The sequence below is a fragment of the Colletotrichum costaricense genome (assembly GCF_030867565.1).
Source record: "Colletotrichum costaricense strain IMI 309622 chromosome Unknown Scaffold_31.1, whole genome shotgun sequence".
NCBI lineage: Eukaryota > Fungi > Ascomycota > Sordariomycetes > Glomerellales > Glomerellaceae > Colletotrichum > Colletotrichum costaricense.
In genome coordinates, this window is record NW_026848260.1 from 178,082 (window position 1) to 194,802 (window position 16,721).

Below are 16,721 nucleotides of genomic sequence, written 5' to 3' on the forward strand. Positions count from 1 at the left end.
GTCAGGGCAGCCAACTATGGCACAAAGCAAAAGCTTCGATAATAATGACTCCGGCATCATTGTCCCCTGTTCTGCACTATATAAGTACGCCGGCTAGCACCCAACTGGTTGGGCCGTAACAGTCTGCTATATTAATATAATTGTTTGACCTATTTACAAAGCTTAATTTAATATTTCTAAATATTAATTATTTTATTTTATATTAAATTAATTAATTAAGTTATTAGTCTTAGTAAATAGCCTACTCTATATAAAAAGCTTTATATTTTATGTTCTAAATACTTAAAAATTATTTTCATTAATACTTTTATAAATATATGCAATGACTAATAAAATTATTGTTAAAATAAAATTAAATCTAAAATTATTTTAAATTAATTTTAAGAATATACTTTTTATAATCTTCTTTTAAAATAATTAACTTTATATTAAATTTTATAATTACTTTTACTTATTTTTATTGAAAAATCTTTTTAATAAAATCGTAGTTAATTATTAAAGCTTTTTCTTATTAGAAAAATATAGTTCAAAAAAGTTATCTAGAACAACAATATTATTATTAGCTTCGTAGCCCTGACTTTTATTAATATACTTTATCACAACTAGTTAGCTATAATACTTTAGTATACGCGAGTTTCTTAAGCCGTATACTGCTAGGCTTAGTGCAGGTATTAATATAGACAGTACGAAGAGTCTCCAGCAGTGGGGTTCTTAGACAAACGAGAAAAGTAGTAGGTCTAACTCGGGAAGTGTGAGTATCTCGGTCTAAAGTTAGTCGATTTCTCCCTTGGCTTTCACTAAGGATTCTTCACTGCCTTGCCTCCTACTAAGGTAGTCGAGGGGCCTCTCAACTTTGCGCGCGCACATACTTTTGGGTTCGGCACTCATGTCATTTCTCTATGCTAGATTAATGACCCGAAGTCGGGGTAGTTTGATGCGAACCATCTGGGGTAATGCTCTAATATACGAGAACCCCACACGGCGTATGTGACACCCTTGCATTTCTCACTCTGTGTCGCAATCTTCTTACCGGAAATGCTGTGATGCCATAGGTCTAGTTCCCGAAAATACCTCCTCGACGTCTTGGCCAGGTTCGACCATTCCGCTTATACCTATTATAGCGCTTTTAGTCCTCAAGAAAGGCGAAGACCCCCTGTAGCATTAACGTTAATCCAAGCGGACTCTCGAGCTGTGGAATAGCCCCTTGAGTTACGTTTCGGCGAGTTGTTGCCTCATCTGTACATTCGCAGCAGCTTGAACAACGGCGCGTTTCCCCCATTTTACCTGGGCTAGCTCAATACTTCGTATTCAATTCCACGTTCCCTTCCTCAGCAACATTTCACCCTATCTTCGGCGTTATTGACTTTGAGTAAATACTTGGTTTACCCACGTGTAGTCCAGAACCTTCCCCGCATGAAAGTCCTGCCTAAACATCGCTCTGGAGTTCGCATAGAATTCGAATACGATCCAAAAGGCATCGATCATATAATGAGCTACTAGCAATGATGCCAGGGCGGTAGTTCTCGTCCCTATCTAAGCCGACATAAATGCGGGGAGCACCTAGAGGCTATCATATTCACCCGATCATATCGACTCAAATTGACAGGAAGCAAAGTATAAATGGATGTAGTCAAGCAGTTGCAACTATTATCGCTTACTCCTTCATCTCCCGCCACTCATTCACCTTTCTCATACCTCACCTGGCACCATGTCTGTCAGTATCTTTGATCTACAGTTCGAGCAACATCGCTCCGCGTTAGGTATACACCAAACTACGCCCCGGATATCCTGGCGATTTGAAGGCGACGCCGCTAATTGGACTCAACTCGGGTACGATCTTGAGGTTACAAAACAAGGTATAACCGAAGTCTTCCACGTCGAATCTGCTAACTCCGTATTCGTCCCATGGCCTACTGTTCAGCTGAGCGAAGGTGAATCTGCCTCCGTACGTGCTAAGGCATATGGGCACAATGGCCAGCCGGAGACTTCCTGGTCAAAGTCCGTTACTGTTGAAACCGGTTTACTTTCACCAGAGTCTTGGCAAGGCGCGCTCACAATAACGACGCCGGATAAGAGGGCGGATCGTAATACCACACAGCATCCGGCACTCTTTAGGAAAGACTTCCATATCGATAGTGAAGTTCAATCGGCGCGACTCTACATCACCGCTCTCGGTATATACGAAGCAGAGCTCAACGGACAGCGCGTTGGGGATTATGTTCTCGCTCCCGGTTGGCAGTCATACGCGCATCGCCATGTTTATGACACGTACGATATCACGAGTTTTCTGGAAGCAGGCGATAACGCCATTGGCGTGACCATCGGGGAAGGTTGGTTCTCGGGCCGACTCACATGGGGCGGCGGAATCAACAATGTCTACGGTGAGGATCTCGGACTGAAGTCTTTACTCAAGATCAGCTTCAAGAACGGAACGATCCAGTACATCGGCACCGACGAGACTTGGATGTCTACCGAAGCTCCTACTTATTCCTCCTCGATCTATGTCGGTGAATCCTTTGACTCGCGTCTCGTGCAGAAGGGGTGGTCGTCACCCGGCTTCGAGAACCAAAGTGCTTGGAAAGGTGTCCGGCCGACTCTTGGCCCGAGCCATCTAGTTCATGCTGACGGTCCTGGAATACGTCGCATCGAAGAAGTCACTCTGAAGAGCGTCACCTCCAGCCCCAAGGGCGCTACCTTGCTCGACTTTGGACAGAATCTCGTTGGGTGGCTGAAGATTAAAGTCGATGGGCCGAGTGGGACAACAATCAAGCTCACGCACGCAGAGGTTCTCGAAAACGGCGAAATTGGGACGCGTCCTCTTCGAGGCGCTCTCCAGACAGACTACATCACTTTGAACGGCGAGGGCGAGCTGACATGGGAGCCCAAGTTCACATATCATGGATTCCGGTACGTCCAAGTCGAAGGATGGCCTCAGGAAACGTCGCTCGATAGCAACAGCGTCTCAGCCGTGGTAGTTCACACCGACCTAGCAAGAACTGGATACTTCAGGAGCAGCAATGATAAGCTCAATAGGCTGCACGAAAACGCCTTATGGTCTATGAAGGGCAACTTCATGAGCATTCCCACAGATTGTCCACAAAGAGACGAGAGATTAGGGTGGACTGGAGATGTCACTGCATTCGGGCCGACAAGTGTTTTCCTTTACGACACCTCCGGTTTCTGGAAAGGATGGATGAAGGACGTGAACGCTGAGCAGGCTGATGCTGGAGGTAAGAGGGCATAATGGTTGGCTTGTTTGATTAATAACTGACTAGCATGCTAAGGAATTCCTCCCGTCCTCATACCTCATGTCCCTCAGGGATGGACAGCCAACGGATATCCACCGACCGCCATTTGGGGTGACGTAGCTGTCATCCACCCATACAATATCTTTCAAGCCTTTGGCGATCGAGACCTTCTCCGCGAACATTGGCCAGGCGTCAAACTTTGGCTTGATGACGGTGTTAGGCGTGATTCCACTGGGCTGTGGGATCGTTCAACCTTTCAATTCGGTGACTGGCTCGATCCCCTTGCCCCGCCCTGGGATCCAGCTGCCTCACAAACAAACAAGTTCCTGGTTGCCGACGCCTACCTTGTGCACGGAATTGGTCTAGCTGCACAGATGGCAGAATGGCTCGGGGAGACAGCAGACGCAGACCGATATAATACAGCATACAGTAACCTCAAGACGAAGTTCCAGGCAGCATGGATCAACATAGATGGTACTATGGTGAGCGAAACTCAGACCGGACTTATCCTGCCTCTATACTTCGGCCTAATCCCGGACGCGCAAGTTGCAAACGCCACGCAACGTCTTCGGGCAATTATCGAACAAAATCAGTACAAGGTCGGAACCGGCTTCGCTGCGACACATTACCTTGGCCTCGGTCTCTCTGCGGTTAACGCGACAGATACATTCTATGGCATGATACAGCAAGAGGAAGTTCCCGGTTGGCTGTATCAAGTGAAAATGGGCGGCACAACTACGTAAGATTTTATTGTTGCTACTCTACAAAGAAATCATGACTGACCCTGCCATAGATGGGAGAGATGGGACAGTATGCTCCCAGATGGTAAGATTAATCCTGGCGACATGACATCTTTTAATCACTATGCCTACGGCAGTGTTGCCGATTGGATGCATAAGACAATTGGCGGCATCTCGCCAGCAGCTCCGGGATACAAAAGAATCAGCATCGCACCCATTCCTGGAGGTATGCTCACCAACGCTGCCTGCTCCCTGTACACCCAGTATGGCCTGGTCTCAGCCGAATGGTGGCTTGAGTCTAGCAATTTTCGGTTGCAAGTCACTATCCCTCCGAATACTGTCGCAACGATCACGATTCCAGCAGTGGGGAGCAAAGCTGGAAGAACGACAGAGGTGGGAAGTGGAACTTATACATTCTAATAGACAGTTCAAAGACTCGCTTCTTCAGGAGAAAGTTAAAAAGTGTAAGACATTCCGCCAATGTGATCTTAGCGTGTCCGAAGATGCGCATTATTGGGGTCCCGTCGTGATCCAGCATGTCAGAAAGTCAGAGTTAGTTCCAATTGAATTCAGGTCATTACCTGATGAATAACCTATGAGATATCTACAACTATTATCAGATGAAAATGATCTTTCTTCGGTTGATCCGATGTCAGAGATATGGAGCAAGCTTTAGATCGCGTCCATGTCAGACTATTTAGGTTGATAACAGTGTAGCCAGTCGCGTTGAAAGATGCCATCACCCCGCATGGTCATCGTCTTCGAGGTTTCTTCACAGCACTCAGCTACATTCAAAGCCATGTACGGAGACAACATCTCGGCACCGGTACTTGGTAACATCAGTCCCGGTTGTAGTGTTCTTCAAGTCAACGTCCTCAATAGTAATGTCTTCACAGCCGCCCGAGCCTTGGCTGCAGTTCATATCCGCAACGTAAGTAGATGCGCCATCGCCGACCCAGTTGCGGATCGTCATGTCTGAGATCTTGAAAGTACTGCTTTCGCAGTCTCCCTGTTGGCCACTGAAGCTAGTACATTGACCAATGAGAAAAGGTGCCTCTCGTGTCGCAGTGAGGTCAAAGTCATAGAGGGCTAGAGATGCTATTAGTGTATTCCTACATATGTATTTGGAAGGCTCGTGTAGTAATGACATGGTGACTTACTCGTATTCTTGAGGTCTTGGATCAGATCAATTAGCAAGTCTTGTTCAGGTTCAAAATGAAAGCTTGGAAGCTTTCTAGGCTTTCTAGGATTCACTCACATCCAACACCGCCTCCACCTCCATTAGGGGGGTAGGAAACCTGATCTCCAGTCCACGTCTTCACATATGCGCCATACCGAGTCCCCAAGCCCTTGATACGCCTCACAGTCACGTTTTCAACGCGCTCGAACTCGTTCTTATACTGGCCAAGACTGCCAAAGGCTATACCCAGAGAGTGATCCATGGTGGAGTCTTCAATGAGGATGTTGGTAGAGTTGCCTTTAATGGCAATCGCATCGTCGCCATTTCGGATGTACATATTGCGGAACGTGATGCGGTCCGAGTCGATGGTGTCTGCGCCGTCCGTGTTCCTGGCAGGGTACCCGTTGTTGGTAGTGCTGTTGATGTATACGCCGTCGAATAGCACGTTATGCGAGTGCATTATTGCCATGGTCCACATCTGACTCTGGACCATGCGTACGTTTCTCACTGTCATGCCTGACGCTTTCCAGATTGCTAGGGCATGAGGGCGGTCAGGGTAGTTGGACTGGCCTTTGACTAGGTTGTACCTGAATCAAGGGTGTCAATACGAGTTGGACAGATCTTGTTGAGAATCGACATACTGACCAGGTCTGTCCGTTACCGTCCAAGGTTCCATATCCAAAGCCGTCAACTGTGACGTTCTTCCCGCCCAGGAACCACGCCGCAGAGCCGTTTTGGAAACCGGTCGGCTGCGGGTTGCTGAGCCAGTAGTCGGTGTCTTTGCTCCACTACGTATCAAACGGAAGTGATCAGTACCTATAGATGGCTCATGACAGGAGTAGTGAGGTTATCTAATCTCACCACCAAGGTACCATGGATCTCGATCTGGGTATTCTCCAGATCAGTCGTGGTCATCATCTTTTCAATATTGTACGTCGTGTTGGAGAAGACAATCCGGCGATTCTTACGGCATTCCTTGAAGGCTGCGAGGATGGCTGGGGAATCATCGGAGCCGTCATTGTTGGCCTCAACGGTACAACTGTAAACGGCTCTGTCTTCGAGGACGTTGTTCGGAGAAGCCAAGACTGTAGAGGAAAGGCCATGTAGGGTGAACAAAAGCACGGCCCAACTGAGGTCAAGATTGGGGAGCATCGCGGCAACTGGGAGTCGAAGCTGAATCGATGGGGATTTGAAGACGACTCAAGCAGAGAATAGTGCTATCTGGTCGGTACAACTTATACAACTATCGATAGCCAAAGACATGGTGACGATCATCGAGAAGCATATGCTGTTGCCCGGCATTTGTTCAGGGGCTTCGGCATGATGGTAGTTGACGAGGGTGTCACTCGCTGGCAATTGCGACGGCTTCTGCGAAGCTAGATCAAGAAGTGTGACGATGCCTTCCTTGTGCAGAAGCACTTAGTTGCGAGCCAAGAGCATGAAAGGCAACTTCGTGAACATGAAGATTGATTTACTGTAAGAATACATATCCCGCCACCGATACCGGCCTTTCTTTCAATTGGTGGACTTCATCGCGGTCACCCGCCGTCGGGGGATAAAAGCACGAATTCCATGGACGACATCCCCAGATGTGACATCTTCGACCAATGACCTTCCCTTCCTCCGTACTGCTGGTTTCCTGTCAGCCGACCCCGCATTAAACACCTTTCGTCCCAATACAGAAGTACCCCGATTATGGACGATGAGCGGGTTACGGCCCATTAAGGGATGATAGGTGGGCATTCCCGGAAGATATAGCCAAGGCAAATCCCGCCAAGGCACGGGGCTGATTGCATCAGCCCGCCGTCGATACCCCGGATCTCCGAGATATGCACAGCTCGGGTTCCTGCAGGAATTACCGCTGCGACAAACAGGTTGTCGAGATTGCTGCCATGTGCGCTTCCGCCACTTTCTCACGAATCTCTGAACAGTCTCGCGAAAGTCATCGTCTCTTGGCGGCTCATCCAACTCTTCTTAGTCTGGTCGCTAGTTACGTGGCGCAATCATAATGGTTTTCCTCGGACGACGTCATAAATCTTGTCACCCTCATGGCTTGAGCACTTTCAGTCGGCCGTCTCAGCCCACCCCAAACTAATTCCTTGGTAGCTGATTGTTCACAGCGTCATGAGAATTGGATTACTGAATCCGAATAGCGTTTTATTGGGCAGACTATTCGATGGCTAGGTTTGGCTATATCCAAAGATGAAGTAGATACACACTTTATTGACTCTATGCACAGCTCTACAGGATATATAAAGGAAATGTTTTGTCCCATAACCACATCAACGTGATGCAACCATTATTACATATACACACGCACACGACCCTCAGCTAGACAGCCAGCTTAAGAGCAGGTACCGAAGATGGGCTGGCAGCCGGTGCCGCAGTGAGCAGTGGTGGTTCCGCAGAAGCCGTACTCAGAGCAGCAGGTGCTGTCAGGGCAGGTGTAGCCGTTTGAGCCACCGCAGGAGCTGTCGGGGCTGACACCGCCGGTGGCAGCGGTCTGGGTAGCAGCGGGGGCGCTGGAGGTGGCATCACCGCCGGAGGCAACGGGGCCGGCGACACCGCAGACGCCGAAGAGGGGCTGGCAGCCGGTACCGCAGTAGGCCTGGGAGGTGCCGCAGAAGCCGTACTCGGAGCAGCAGGCACCAGCCTCGCAGACGTAGTTGTTGGAGCCACCGCAGGCGCCGTCGGGGCCGATGACGCCGGTGGGGGTAGCGGTGCTGGTGATGGAGACGACGATCTTGGAGGCGGTGGCGGTGGGGGTGGAGGTGCGCTTGGTCTTGTACCAGTTGGCCTCGGCGTCGCCCAGGCACTCGCCGACGGTGACGGCGTTCAGGCCCTTCTCCTTAATGATGCGGAGGAACTCGGGGACAAGGTACTCGGCGGTGTTCTGGTGAACCTAATGCGGGTGTTAACTGTCTGTGATGAAGGTCAAATTTTGACTGGACTCGTAGTAAACTTACCTCGTGGGCCAGGGCAATGGAACCACCGGCATCGACACCCTTCTCGAAGATGCCGACGCTGGTAAGGTTGCCGAGGGGAGCGTTGTTGGCGTAGTCGAGGGAGTCGATGTCGGCGTGGATAACGTGGTACTCAAGCGCCTTCAGGATGGAGAGGGTGTTGTCGTTCCAGCTGAAGTAAGGAGGGCGCATGTAAGTGGGGTACTTTCCAATGATGTTGATGAGAGCATCCTCGAGCGTAGTCATCTCAGGGATGATGTCGGCATCGCCCAGTGTGGCGAGGTCGGGGTGGCTGTAGGTGTGCGAGCCAATCTGGTGGCCGTCGGCGACCATACGCTTGACGACATCCTGGAAGTTGTTGATGTTGCCAAAGTTCTCGCCGTTGACGAAGAAAGTGGCCTTGGCGCCAGCCTCAGCGAGGAGGTCGAGGACGTGCTCGGTGTAAGTGAACGGGCCGTCGTCGAAGGTCAGAGCGAAGTCACCCTCAACAGTGCACTTGGTAATGGCAACACCGTAGGGGATGTTGGTGGCCGGGGCGGTAGCGCTGGCGGAGGCGGATCCGGAGGCCGTGCTGGAGGTGGAGGCCGGGATGGTGTCGTTGTTGCCAGCGGGGACGGTGGTGCTGGGAACGGCAATGGGCTCGGTGGGAAGAGCAACACCGGGAACGGTGGTGAAGGAGGGAGCAGCGGTGGGGATGCTGGTGTTCTGGGGGAAGGGAATGTAAGAAGAGCCACCAGGAGGCTTGCCCGGGTACGAGGGGACGTTGCCGGCAGGGGCAGAGGCGGCAGCGGAGGGAGCAGCGGAAGGCCACGAGCCGCCGGATCCAGGCTTGCCTCCTCCGGGGTAAGAGCCGCCGTTGGAGCCCTTGTCAGATCCCTTGTCGGAGCCCTTGTCGGAGCCCTTGTCGGAGCCCTTGTCGGAGCCCTTGTCGGAACCAGTGTTGGAACCAGTGTTAGATCCAGTGTTGGAACCGGTGTTGGAACCGGTGTTAGATCCAGTCGAGGAACCCGTGGAAGAGCCGGTGTTGGACCCGGTGTTGGAGCCCGTGTTGGAGCCGGAGCTAGAGGAGCCAGATCCGGAACCAGTGTTGGAACCGGAGCCAGAACCAGAAGAGCCGGAGCCAGAGCCAGAGCCTGAGCCGGAACCAGTGTTGCCTCCGTTTCCGGGGTTTGACGGGGGAGGATAAGAGCCGCCGGGAGTAGTGGGAACACCGGGGATGGTGGTGTTCACGGGGTAAGGCGGGAAGTGAGCCTTGGTGCTGCTCGGCTGAGGGGCGGGGAGGTCCTCATCGCAGAAGGTCTCGTTCGAGGTCTGGCGGCGGAAGGGGGAGGCGGCCGCTCCGGCCACGAGGAGCGAGGTAGCAACGGTCTTGAAATGCATGATGCGAAAGAATGACTAGTATTATATAAAGAATGACTTTGGTGGTTAGAAACGAGTGACGTTGTCTTACAAGAAGAAGACGGACAGTTGACTAGTAGTGAAGAAGAAGAGGAAGACTAGAAACACTCAAAGGTAGACATGGCGAGCCGCCCATATATCCCATCCGACTTTGCCAAGTCTCGATGGAACCCCCTATGCGCCCATGCGGGTTGTCAGCTTTGCAGTACACTAACAACCCCATTCATGTTCATCCCGTTTTAATTGCCAAGATTCACGGCCAAGAACTCCAGTCCCAAGTTCCCAACTCCCCAAACAAGGCCGAGTCATGGTTGGGGTTCCTCGCTTGGGCGTTGCACCGCCCTGCAGGAAAAGCAAAGCAACCTTGTTAGCTCGGCTTGGCGTCTGTAGAGTTGCCCAGCTGGCTGGGAAATGGAAACGGGAAGAAAAGGTCGAAAAGGTCCCGTACATGAAGGGCCTGCAAGTCGCGGGAGATAAGATGAAGGGCCACTGAAATAGCTGGCCCATCATCCGTGCAACGGTGTTGGGCATTCTGTGCTCCCCGTTGAAGTCCGTCTCACGAGTCACCGTTACTCTCCTCCTTCACGCTCCCCCCAAGGTGGCGGCCGCTGTTGGCGACGCCTGATGACGACGAGCGGACGCTCAATATGGACGATATAACAAACGGAGGTGCCAAGATACTAAATCCCAGATCAGGGCGGGTCTGGCTTTTAAGAGAAACCAAGGTGATGGCAGGTTGTAGAGGTGTTGTCGCTTTGTCTCCGCCGGTTTGACTTTTCGAATTGTTCTTGGTCAATCTCAAAAGCCTCGATCCAACCAATGAGATCTCGCATGACTCGGTATGAGCCCACTTCGATATCCTTATTAACTAGCTTAATGCTACTTGAATGCGCGCATGGCCCGACAGCTCCGGCACTTCGCCGCTCTTAGCCTTCTTTCAACTTTCAAGGTCACCCTTCAACTGTTCAACAGGCAGGTGGAAAAAAACCCGAAGCTGAACGAAACGGAGAAGTCCATCCTGGTCGAAGCGCGCGCGGAGACGGTCTCCATGGGCCATCTATATAAGATGAAAGCTGTGGCCTCGTTCTGCCTCTCCGAAGGTTTAAACACTGGGCCTTGATTGGGCAAACCCACTCTGGGGTTTGTGATTCAGCACAATATCGAATTGTGGCTACCATCACCAACACCACCCCATTGATATTTGATGAAGTGCGACCTCTGCATCTTTCATGATTTCACAACCGACATTGGGCGGCGCGGTAATTTAAGCAGCCCTGGGGCGTCGCATTTTCCTTTTTCGAACACAATCTTCCGTTGCAGGCATGTTGGATACTGTCCATTGCCTGATGTTGCTGCACGAACAACCAAAGATCTTTTCACGGGCAACGGGGGCCAAGCCCGTAGTGTAAGCCAACGCCGTCAGCCAACACCAGGCACAAGAGAGGGGCCGCCGGACACTCTCAGGGAATCAGAGTCCAGACATCGCCGATGGGTGGTGCGCTTGCAGGGGTCGTCGGTCTGGGCGTCGCTGCGAGCTGTCAGGGGCAGAACAGGGGTTGGCTGCTTGTTTGTTGGAGTAGGCGAGCTGTTCATCGCAGGGCAAGCCAAGGCTCCCAGAAGCTCGCATTCGCAAGGTCCAGAATGTTACCGTTGGAGTTACTGGTCATTATCTCAGCAGCCCTTTCCTTCTTCTGGATGGTGATACTTGGTGCGTTGGCGTGGCTGACAACTCCCCTAGCGTGGCTTCTTGTCTCACAGTCTCAGACACTGAAAGGCTTACTTCAATTTCTTGTTTTCAATGCTGTCAAGTTATCGTCGACTTGCGGCTGATGATAGCTGAGATCTGTATCTGTATCTCATCATCTGTACTTCACCGTGAAAAGAAACTTTCGCCCAGCCTTCATTGCCTATTCGCCCCTTTATGCTATTCTTGCCTCTCCTCTCGACTCTATTAGCGTCAACTCTTCCTACGTACCGTTAATCTTGGCACTCAGGATGCCACGCCATGAGACAGCGGGGCGCAAACGAGCTTGGCCAATGCACATGCTGAAAGACATGATCTGTGCGCTTTGCCAGCAACTCGCTTCTCATGATGAAATGGAAGGGTTCCCCTCTCAATTAGCAACCAGCTTGAAAGTGCATCAGCGACAGGATCAGTGCTTTGTCAACAATCTTCAACGCGGCAATCTGTTGATTGCTACAGACATACTGCAGTGCAACAGGCACACAGAGCACTCGCTGTCTCCGGCTTCGATGAAGATTTTCGCTGGAAGCACAAGCAAACTGATCAGTACGGACACCGAAGACGAATATACATAGGAAACCTATTTTCGCACACTATCGAAACCTAACGGACCTCCTCTATTTGAGTTCTTGCTGATTGATCATGTATGCTCCCGTGGGCCACCTGTCGCACGTCTGCGGTCCGCCAAAAGTATATTCTGAAGAGCCCACCTTCTAGAACCACAATAGGAAAGTAGCAAGCAGGGTTATCGTTACTTGTCGATCTCGCAGTTACTTTCGGCCACATGCTTTGCATTTCGCTGTTCCCAAGTTGAAAATAAGCTTGATATCCAAATTAGTATGAAGGCAAATCACTCTAACTTTTCCTTAATGCCCGTCACAACCGTCACAAACGGTACAGATAGATGTAACGTCGCTTAAGACTAAATGACTTCCTCGTCGGCTAGTTCGTTTCTGGAGCGGAATTTCGAAAGTCTATAGACTTGTCCACAATGCCGAGGACATAAGTAAGCGCCTCCTGCCCACCAATTACTGCAAATACATACGGAGCAAAACAGAGAAGAAAATCTTGAAAGTATCATCAACGCCAACGCCATAAATGACCCCCAAGGCAGAAAACAATGGACTCTCTAACAAACATGCCCCTAACGCCGCGCCTTTGGTGAAAATCCATGCCGGAAAGGTCGTCAGAGCTATAGTGCATCAAAGTCCAGACAATACTTCAAGAATTATCCTCATCTGGTACGACTGAACCAAGTAAAATTTTGCGCACATCTGCGTCAAAATTCCGTGTGTCGACGATGTCTCTAGTTGGGAGTCAGTGATCATCACCGATTTGTAAAGAAGCTGAGCATCAACTCACATTCCCGTTTGTTGCTTCAAATCGTCATCCAATGCTTTCAACCGAGTCTCCCCGAGCTTGTCATCAGGATTTTCGTTGTCGTCAAAGAAGCGGATGAACTGGACACCGATCCAATTCTGCTGTTCGTTTGTCCGTCGAACATGAGTCACCAAGCGTTTGATCGGTCCATCTACACCGCAGAAATTGTCTCGGTTCTTGAGATTCCAGTGTCCGTTCGTCAAGACATATATGCTGACCGGTTTCTTATTCTGGATAGCCTTACTGACCAACTCGTCCAAACTTGGGGCCATGTTGCATTGATCTTCATGGAATAGCATCTTTTCTATATTATCTTTCAATTCCGAGGTCCTTGTTGATTGAAGTGGAGGGTGAGATGAGGTAAAATAGACTTCAAAGGTTGCATTTGGGTCAACCTCTCCCTTTTTGAGTAAGTACGAGAGGACTTGACAGCTCGCGGCTACTTTCTTTTGATGAGGCTCCATGGATCTCGAGTCATCCACGAGAAACATCTAGAGATATGACTGTCAGTGGACGCAGTGAAACTAGTCTAGGTCATGTATTCATCTTTACCTGATCACGGCCCTTCTCTCCTTTCAACTTCTGCAGGGCTGACACCAGCTGTGGGAACGCCTCAAGGGGTCTCCCTTTGAATTCAGACTTCATGCTTGGAGAGCGTCGGAATCGCGAACGTGAGCGATCTTTACCTTCTATGCATAGATTGTAGATGGCTGCCATTGTAATTACACCATCATTGACTTCATGGGGAGAGTTGGGTTCCGTGTCCCATTGAAATTGATTCGGAGGAAAGAGTCCGAGTTGGGATGTGTAGGATGGCAATCTTTCCTGTCGACTTGGGAGACTTTCGTTCCGAAGGACGTCCATCGGAGGGTTGCTGGCGACGTTCAGTGATATTGGTTGTTCCGGTACTCCCATTGCCTCATTTCCCACGTCCATTGGGGTACTTGTCTGGGCTTCGATATTGAGAGCATTTGCGGCATCAACTGGCCCAAACTCCGGTGTTCTGTGCCGATTGAAAGGTCCATGGTAGGTTTCAGATGCCGCATAAGTAGCACCTGGCACAGACAAGCGATTTTCGTGGTTCAAAATGCTGTCAGAACCATGATTCGGTCGCTGGGGCACAGTGTTGAACCTCTGAGGCACTCGCGTGTTATGCCGGTATGCATTTCCCAGGTCAATCTCGTTTCGCATTTCTTCCGGTGACTGTACAATAATTCCAGGACTGGATTCCGATCTTGATCCGATGAAATGAGTTGCCTCCACTGTTCTTGGAGAGTTCTCAACCGGGAGTTGACTCAGTGGGCTGGTTTCCCTCCTCCGAAATGTGGAATATGGCTCTGAGAATCTGGTTGTAAGAGGGTAAAGTTCTTCGTGTGGCTGAACCAGGTCAGGCCCTTCAAAGACTTTGCTCTTCCATTCGTCATGAAGCTCAATGGCCTCGAGCCTTTTTCTTGGGTTCATAGAGAGCATGCGGGTAAGCAGAAATCTGCTCACTGCCAAAAACCAATGAGATTCTTCCCCAGCGAAGCTACTTGCTCTCTGAAGCCATGTTTCAACTGAATTCAGAAGGCACGGCCCGTCTGGATCTCCGTCATGGAAAGATCCCTCATGAAAGCCTCCTTTTAAGCGGGACATGCGAGTCTCAATAACTCGATCCTTCTGGTAAAGATCACGTCCATACTCTCCCCACCTTGTCCAGACGAGAGCTTCGCTAGCAACGGCTCCGAGAGAGAATACATCGCTCTCCCATCGAATTGCCCTGGAGTCTCCATGATCCCTGTATGCCTCTGGGGCACCTGTAAGATCCAAAGTCAGCTGATCCAGAAGGTGTGATGTCAGTCATTTACATAGCAAGCACTTACTGTACATCCCGTTACCCCAGTTGTCGTCGGCGTTCAGTTCCATTCCCTGGTTTCTTGACCTACGAATATGCCCAGTTCCCATATCCACAAATTTGAATTTTGCAGCGTATACGTTGCCAGACTGATCAGGGCAGACCAGGATATTTTGTGGCCTGATGTCCTGGTGAGTTCTATGATTGTAGATAATTAGCTCAACATGAAACTGGTCAAACGTGATATGTTATGGCGACAGACCCTCTGAGTCCCCAGGACCCTTTGCCTCCTTGAGTTTCCTTGAGGTTGTGAATTGCGTGCAGACCGCCCAATAGATCCATCAAGTTGTTCCAGAAAAGGACACGGTCTGAACGAGCTAAAGGAGGAGGACACGATTCGAAGAAAGACTTCAGATTCCCGCCTCTGGCGTACTCAAGTATTACGGTTCGTAGACCAGGAATTTCGAATGAGCCGAAATATCTAATGACGGACATAGAATCGTACAGAGTCGGTTGTGCGTCCAGCTGCGTGTACATATTCACTTCATTTTCGTAGGTTTGAACCACCTCTGGGTCTTCTCCATAATAGGTTTTGAAGACCACCTCCTATTAGAACTATATCAGAATCCGAGTCTTTTATTCAGTCTAGCGATCGCGCGGTAGTGTGTATTACCTTCTGGTTAAAGCACAGCGAATGTAGCGTTACTCGGAAAACGCAGACTCTCTGGTCGTAGATGGTCCCTGAGTGTTTGATCTGTTCTTTGGCGATGATAGGGATGATCTGTAGCGGTGGGAGATGTCGTTTGTGAGGTTTGCCTCTCCCTTCGGTATCGAACAGGAAGGGGCAGAATCTCCACTGTTCTTTCTCGAATTCCTCAAAAATACTTTTCTCTGCGGCCTCGGAAAACGCATGAGGTGTCTCTCTCAGTGGTAGTAATCCGTCATGAATAGACTCTCCTGTGAAAAGCGAAATGTGCTGGGGTTGCGACATGTAGACGAGGATGGAGAAGACTTGGATGTAACCCCTCTGAATAGTGGAAGTGCTGTCTTTGATCCAGTCTTCTCGACCAAGGAGAACGCCTTCCACATTCTCCGCCACCCAGAAGCTGTCCAGCGCGCATCGGGGAACAAAATCAACAAGCCCATCCTCGTACCCTCTCATGCCACGGCAGCTACGCTCGGAGACGTACTGATCTACATATCGCTTGAATTTTGCAATGATGTTGTCTGGCTTCATCTTTCTTCGATTGAGAACTTTAGGGGCTAAGAAGAAACGACAAGTGAGTGCTCTAACAGTGAAAGACCTTCATGCCAAGACTCGGGTTTTGAGGGTTAAAGATGCTCTTGACTCTCAATTTGACTAGGCCCTTGAGGTAGTGACGAAGATTGTCTTGACTTTGAAGCCACGGGGTATCAACGCCGTCGATTTCAACTCCAGGCGTTTTTATCCCAGGGGGCTTTCAGAAGGTTTGTGGGGATAACGGCGAGGCCAGGCGAGCAAAGCCAATGCGGCGAATTTCATCGTTTTAACTGCCATACCGTTGGCGAACCAGTGAGGCAATAAACGCCTGATAGGCATCGACTCAGGTCAGACAGACTTGGTGCGCCTGGTCTGCTTTTGGCGCGGATTCCTCCTCATTATTGGCCACGTTCGACGTGACAGGCTATGGCCATGAGGGACAACTTGCATAGAGGGGCTGGTTTTATTGATCCTTCCCAGCAGAGACAAGCGTTCCATATGCAGCCTGTGCCAAAAGTTGTGGCAGGCCAAAAATTCAGAATCAATGTTCCTTGCTCGTCGCTGAGCGGAAGAATCGGCATCCTGCAGGTCTCGGCGGCGTTGTCTGACGTGCAGCCTGGCCTCCATCTCTCAGCCCCGAGCGAAACAGCCAATGAGTCCCTCAAGTGCGACCGATTCTCCCGCCGCTCTAAGCTCGCGCGACTAGGCCTACAAGGCGTGAGGCAGAGGAGCCGAGGTGAGCACACATCTTCCAGAGAACTATAAAGGTAAATGCGGTGAAACTTTTGGTACCCTTTGCACCTTTGTAGCACTCAAGGTGGGAAAGTTTGCAAGGAAAAAAGAAGGGTTCGAAAGTTATAAAAAGAAGAACCTCTCATCTGAGGAAGTCCTGGTCCCTCAGTTTAATATGGTCTTAGCACACTGGAGCGAAGCTCCTGGCTCAGGAATGAAAAGCACTTTTTCGTATCATCATTGGAACTGTGTTGGAATCTTT

General features: G+C 50.2%; 7 protein-coding genes across 7 annotated transcripts; 2 read left to right on the forward strand and 5 right to left on the reverse strand.

The window, feature by feature from the left end:
* Window positions 1–1,708: 1,708 nt before the first annotated feature.
* On the forward strand, window positions 1,709–4,408 carry CCOS01_16504 (uncharacterized protein; the record flags this gene model as incomplete). The annotated part of the gene is made up of 3 exons (XM_060464640.1): window positions 1,709–3,230; window positions 3,285–3,987; window positions 4,042–4,408. 3 exons carry the CDS (start codon window positions 1,709–1,711, stop codon window positions 4,406–4,408), a joined length of 2,592 nt encoding a protein of 863 aa, XP_060304776.1.
* A 361-nt stretch (window positions 4,409–4,769) lies between these two features.
* CCOS01_16505 (polygalacturonase) lies at window positions 4,770–6,320 on the reverse strand (the record flags this gene model as incomplete). The annotated part of the gene is made up of 5 exons (XM_060464641.1): window positions 4,770–5,077; window positions 5,149–5,163; window positions 5,247–5,755; window positions 5,814–5,956; window positions 6,030–6,320. The coding sequence occupies 5 exons, from the start codon at window positions 6,318–6,320 to the stop codon at window positions 4,770–4,772; spliced, it is 1,266 nt and encodes a 421-aa protein (XP_060304777.1).
* A 1,192-nt stretch (window positions 6,321–7,512) lies between these two features.
* CCOS01_16506 (polysaccharide deacetylase) lies at window positions 7,513–9,511 on the reverse strand (the record flags this gene model as incomplete). The annotated part of the gene is made up of 2 exons (XM_060464642.1): window positions 7,513–8,070; window positions 8,135–9,511. The coding sequence occupies 2 exons, from the start codon at window positions 9,509–9,511 to the stop codon at window positions 7,513–7,515; spliced, it is 1,935 nt and encodes a 644-aa protein (XP_060304778.1).
* Window positions 9,512–9,739: 228 nt separating this feature from the next.
* On the reverse strand, window positions 9,740–10,060 carry CCOS01_16507 (uncharacterized protein; the record flags this gene model as incomplete). Its single annotated transcript, XM_060464643.1, has 1 exon — window positions 9,740–10,060. One exon carries the CDS (start codon window positions 10,058–10,060, stop codon window positions 9,740–9,742), a length of 321 nt encoding a protein of 106 aa, XP_060304779.1.
* A 364-nt stretch (window positions 10,061–10,424) lies between these two features.
* Window positions 10,425–10,649, forward strand: CCOS01_16508 (uncharacterized protein; the record flags this gene model as incomplete). Its single annotated transcript, XM_060464644.1, has 1 exon — window positions 10,425–10,649. The coding sequence occupies one exon, from the start codon at window positions 10,425–10,427 to the stop codon at window positions 10,647–10,649; it is 225 nt and encodes a 74-aa protein (XP_060304780.1).
* A 1,982-nt stretch (window positions 10,650–12,631) lies between these two features.
* Window positions 12,632–13,298, reverse strand: CCOS01_16509 (serine/threonine protein kinase; the record flags this gene model as incomplete). Its single annotated transcript, XM_060464645.1, has 2 exons — window positions 12,632–13,144; window positions 13,206–13,298. The coding sequence occupies 2 exons, from the start codon at window positions 13,296–13,298 to the stop codon at window positions 12,632–12,634; spliced, it is 606 nt and encodes a 201-aa protein (XP_060304781.1).
* A 917-nt stretch (window positions 13,299–14,215) lies between these two features.
* On the reverse strand, window positions 14,216–15,724 carry CCOS01_16510 (serine/threonine protein kinase; the record flags this gene model as incomplete). Its single annotated transcript, XM_060464646.1, has 5 exons — window positions 14,216–14,272; window positions 14,391–14,449; window positions 14,516–14,685; window positions 14,750–15,093; window positions 15,161–15,724. 5 exons carry the CDS (start codon window positions 15,722–15,724, stop codon window positions 14,216–14,218), a joined length of 1,194 nt encoding a protein of 397 aa, XP_060304782.1.
* Window positions 15,725–16,721: the final 997 nt, after the last annotated feature.